At 36.6% G+C, this 5,386-nt stretch overlaps 1 protein-coding gene across 1 annotated transcript; it reads left to right on the top strand.

Moving 5' to 3' along the window:
• Positions 1 to 504: 504 nt before the first annotated feature.
• On the top strand, positions 505 to 4,857 carry LOC139742080 (2-Hydroxyacid oxidase 1-like). Its single transcript, XM_071652644.1, has 5 exons — positions 505 to 667; positions 1,607 to 1,698; positions 2,251 to 2,412; positions 3,471 to 3,540; positions 4,787 to 4,857. Exons 1-5 carry the CDS (start codon positions 505 to 507, stop codon positions 4,855 to 4,857), a joined length of 558 nt encoding a protein of 185 aa, XP_071508745.1.
• Positions 4,858 to 5,386: the final 529 nt, after the last annotated feature.

The following is a 5,386-nucleotide window of genomic DNA, read 5'->3' as shown; positions in this document are numbered from 1 at the left end:
ATACTTTTTTTTTCTTATCCACCAAGTCCTTGTCGACCCAGATGTATAAATGGCTACCTGACAACACTATAGCGTATTGAAAATGGAAGGGTCGTCCAGTAGAGCTTTGGAAACACCGAAGAAGAACACAACATTAAGTCCCAATAACGATCATGGTGATCGGTTATTTTATTGGCAGGTTTGTGGACACTTGGCTCGTTCATCATTAATTTGTTTGATAAATTTTGGAACTTAGCTTCAGATTTTCTGTCATTGTCACATGTAAGTTGTAGGTACCTACTGATTTAAGTGATTCGAACAAATTTTGTATGATAGCCTGACAGTGTCACCGGATAGAGTGCAAACTTTTACGCTCCATATCTTGGAGTATGCTCTGACCTGAAGCGTAAAAATGATTCATACATAGACTGTAATACATCTGTATGCCTATTTGGAGTTAATCACTCATGCCAGTGGTGTATTGATCACAGTGTATCTACATGCATGTCTTTCAGCTTAGCCAACATGGCGTATGTGGACGAAGACCTGCAGAAAGCCTTATCGTCGGGAGACGAATTCCTCTGGGCATACAGCGTCAGTCAGCTGAACAGTTCGGTCACGTGGTCCAGCATCAGATGGCTTAAGAGCATCACCGACCTTCCCGTCGTGGTCAAGGGCATATTAAGCGGTGAATGTCCAACCAAGATGATACGATTTATTTGGTTACAGTTGCATTGTTCCGAAGGTTCCTTAATCCGAAGTGAAATAAGGTTCTTTAGTCTGAATGAAAAAAAAAAGTGTTTGTTATACCCGAAAGTTCGTTAATCCGAAAACGAAATAAGGTTCATTACGTATACGCACTTTTCTTTTTCTTTTTTGTATCACCGACCTCATTTCATTTTCGGACTATCGAACCTTCGCAAAACGAACCTCATTTCATTTTCAGATTAATAATCTTCCGAATCACGAACGTTCGAAATAACGCCACAATATTGGAATAAACGACCTTATTTAATTTTCGGATTAACGAACCTTATTTCATTGTCGCATTAACAAAACTTCGGGCTAATAATCATAAACCGATATACATTAACGAGATTTTGCATGACATTAGAGGAAATGAGACCAAGTATAGGTGACATCACGGAATATTAGTCGTGAGGTCCCTGGTTTTAAAGTCTCCTGGATGCACAGGTTGTGCTCCGAGACAAGGACTTTGCTCTCATTGCCTTCTAATTTTTCGGAGGAGTCTTCAATCTTTCGGTGACGTAATTGCTAGTTGACGGACGTAACCTTGGCAAGATATATTTCTCTCTTTGAACTCAGTCATTAGGGGTACATAGTAGACCATTATGAGAACCAGAACGAGGCCATGATGAGATCAATTATGAGAACAAGCGGATGGATATATTTATGAAAAGATACGAAGATTCTTATAATCATGCATGTTGATCTTTTGTTATCGCTGTAATCATCACTAGATAGCCATGGGGCAACCACTGAAACCAAGCCTATGTATAGTTCACTGCTCCTAGACCTGTAGAAACCCGTTGATCAAAGATCAATTATCGTAATTATCACGTGACCCCATGTGTTGGCTCTAAAATCACGTGACTGTAACCAACAGGTGACATGGCAAGAGAGGCGGTAGCAGCGGGCGCAGATGCCATCCTCGTGTCAGCCCACGGAGCGAGGCAACTCGATGGCGTCATTACTCCGGTGAGCTGCCGCAGTGAAAATGCATGATGGATTGTATTGATTCATGATACCCTGATGAACGTCACTTACGTGGCCAAAAGAATATCTAAATAACTGTCATATGTTTTTAATGATATTTTATTACTATCCTTCATATTCTTTTCAAGGCTACCCCCTTTAAAAAAACAACAAACAAACAAACAAACTTCCAGACCAAGATTCTGCCTGTGACGTTATCTGTCATGAGAGTTGAAATACTGATATGATTAGCAAAAGACATTCCCCTGGACGGAGCATACTAGCAACTTGGATTTTCCCCAGCAATGTCTTTTGCTAATCAGAATATTCTTCTTCCGGGCAGGAATGTTTTTGTTGATCATTATTACTAACACGGAAACACGCAAGTTAAATGAGACTATGATTATCATTACATTTATGATTATCACATTTAACGTGCATGTAGGATTTGGTTATTGGGGCGCCCCTGCCTGGAAAAGTATGAAATTTCCTTCAGCAGGAAATAAGGTTATCATGCCTGTTATGTCCTAACCAGACTCATGTTCTTGTTTTTAGCTGGATGCTCTACCTGAAGTTGTCGAAGCGGTACGTGACACAAATACCGAGGTCTACCTCGACGGAGGGATTCGAACCGGCATGGACGCGTTTCGGGCCATCGCCCTCGGAGCCAGGGCGGTGTTCATCGGCAGACCTCAGCTTTGGGGATTGGCCAGTGGGGTATGTCAAGTGACCCCAAATCAAAACAAACAATTACCACTCGAGAATGTAGGGTATATATATATATATATATATAGTTTCATTGTAAAATGTTTTAATGCAAAATTTTTAAAAATTTCAAAGTAAAGCAAAACTAAACCTTTCCAGTGATACCTAACTTGTGACATAACAAGGAATATTCAAGAAGTTATGATTAAAAATATCCTATATTTTCTTATCATTTTCTTTGTTTTTTAGCAGCTTTAAATACAAATACCTCAACTTAACAACAATTGAGTTTGATCAATTTGCAGTAAAACTCTTCATATCACATAAAGCATCTTTATTATTATTATTATTATTATTATTGTTATACCTCATTTAATGGTAATGTCACAAGTCATTCTTTCCAAAAAGGATGTCTTCATTATGGAAAACACTTCTACCAAGTCTAGTGACCAGATAATATAATATTGTAACTAAGATGTTTTACAGCTTGACGTTGAACTTCATCATAAAATGCTAAAAGAGTACCTCAAATTGCGTGTGTATAGGTATTCTGGGGAACATCGTAAGTAGATATGAACTTTTCGTAGTCTGATCTATAAGTCGTAAGTCACTCTGTTTTAATATCCTCATAAAGACAATTGCACATTTCGAGAGCAGGTTTTTAGAAAACGTCCAATTCTCAATGAAGTAATTCATACAATATTCAACAATCACAAACAGAGCATCTATAAAACTGCAATTTTTCACAATTTCAAATATGTTTTTTTTTCACATTCGACCGCATTTTCTATGGTGCAAACACTTACGTTTAGACACAAATGGAATACAGTTTGTTAAGATAAAGCAATCTGCAACGACTTCACTGAAAATATGGTTGAAATTACATTCTGTCCATTATAACTATGAGAGAAACATTTTGTTCGTATTTTGTCAGTGACGTGTTGTAGATTGAAAAGTTTGTACTTATTTTGAACAGCGGCATACGGTGCACATGACATTTTTTCCTCACTGATTCAACATGATTATTCATTATTTGTTCGCTTTTCTCTCCTTTTTGCATATTTATCTAGGGCCAGCAAGGAGTAGAGGAAATCCTTGATATCATTAAAGATGAATTTAGTAGAACCATGGCACTGACTGGTAAGAAAAATCTTCGGCTGTATACGTAGACTGCGCCATTACTACATGTTTGTAGTAATTTTCTTTTTGTTTATGTAAACCTGTAAATAGGCTGATTTCGTACTGCAAACATAATCTTGATATGAGGCTCTCATAAAACTCTATATATGATCATATATTTATGTCTTTATTAATAATATTCCAGAGAGAACCTTCTAGTCATTCACTTTCAATCTCCAACATTTTGTTTTATTCCGAATTTTCTACTTTATCTTATTAAACTTGCTTATCGATTTGAAAAGTTTAGAAGTGTGATTAGCATGCAATACGAACTAATTTATTTGTCCTGTTATATTGTATACTTACGATGAATTTTATAAATGGACGTATAAAGTCCCCAGGTACTATAGCGCATATGAGAATATTCCAGTGAAACTCAGTCTTATTTCACACTTTTACGCGGGGGTAGTACGTTTGATCATAAAGTCGACCAGTGATTTTCTAAAGAGGAATGCCGACATTTAAAAATAATTATATCCAACGAGTTTGCTGTAGGCCTATAATGGACAAGTCAGACAGACTCTATGTTCAGTTCAATTTAATTTTTATTTGATAAGTCTTCTTCCATGTAAAAATCAAGACAATGCAATCATTCATCGGACATGACTTTTAACAACGTTTAAAGACAGTATGCAAGTTATAAGACGTATGAGATTTCGTATAGTTGAAAGTGTTGAGGTCATGAGAGCAATCCTCTTTAAAGGGATATTTTACCATTTGCAGATGAAACAAAAACCCAGCATTAGTGCTTTAAAATAGTTCTAAAATGTGAGTTAGGGGTAGAAACAACCACTGTGAAAATTTGAATCAGTACAATGGATGCTAAGTATTGATAAATATAGAAAATGTGAACAATAGCTGTAACAAAAATGTTTCCAGACTAAACCGTATACTGCTACAGTTTATTGAGAAAAATACTGACATCTCCTTATATCTTAGGCTTTATTGCAAAACTTTTATATGGGAGGCTGTTTTGTGGTACAACAGACCTACACATATGCATGAAAGGCGATATCCTGAACATTTTTTTCAAATGACTGCTCCCAAAGGTAAACTGGACCTTTAACGTCCTTTCAGATAAGAAGAGAAATAAATAACAATATTTCTCCTCACGTGGCACACGGTTGTGCATGTGTGTGTTTAGTGTCTAATGATGCTTAAATATCACGTTGATATTACATGTATTACTTTTTTTTTCTTCCAACAGGATGTGCCTCCATAAGTGACATACAGCCGTCGCTTTTGGTCTCGGAGTCCCAACTGAAATCCAAACTCTAGGCGGTGGTGGTGGTGGTGGTGGGGGGGGGGGGGGGGGGGGGGGTAAATTAACTCCTCTGAATGAAAAATGTATAAATGATAGTATATGATGTCATGTTATCAGACATTTAAAAGTATGAATAAATCTAAAGTCTGTGTCCGCATATTATAATCAAAATTATTTAGACAGATATCAACACAACCGCACAACATTTGTACTTGATAGAGAAAATAATCATAATTATTACCCCTGTTAATGAAGCAGATGCAGTTCCGTTGCAGTTTATAAAATACAGACATTAAAGTGCAGATGACCGTACATAGCAAAACGTCGACAGTTTTTTCTTTCTTTGAGACAGCCGCATACAAAATGCAGAAGTTAATTTGGTATATGTAAACAATGTATGTACTACAGTATAAATAGATTGATTTGGTTATATGAATAAATACAATGTACATACATGTACTCTAAAGCATATAACTACCTTGTATAACTGTTATACTGACTCTGCAAGGAAGACGAAATACAGTTGGAAATAATGAAACAGGA

The sequence above is a fragment of the Diadema antillarum genome, unplaced genomic scaffold, assembly GCF_040938485.1.
Source record: "Diadema antillarum isolate AM-2024a unplaced genomic scaffold, OU_Dant_1.0 seq00000979_RagTag, whole genome shotgun sequence".
Taxonomy (NCBI): Eukaryota; Metazoa; Echinodermata; class Echinoidea; order Diadematoida; family Diadematidae; genus Diadema; species Diadema antillarum.
Note: the sequence above shows the minus strand (reverse complement) of the source record. Positions and strands in the feature narration are given on the sequence as shown.

What these genes read in the sequence shown, in the direction of transcription:
- LOC139742080 (XM_071652644.1), top strand. Translation starts at nt 505, where the DNA reads ATGGCGTATGTGGACGAAGACCTGCAGAAAGCCTTATCGTCGGGAGAC. An exon ending in TCGATGGCGTCATTACTCCG is followed by an intron (nt 1,699 to 2,250) that starts GTGAGCTGCCGC and finishes TCTTGTTTTTAG; the next exon opens with CTGGATGCTCTACCTGAAGT. An exon ending in TAGAACCATGGCACTGACTG is followed by an intron (nt 3,541 to 4,786) that starts GTAAGAAAAATC and finishes TTCTTCCAACAG; the next exon opens with GATGTGCCTCCATAAGTGAC.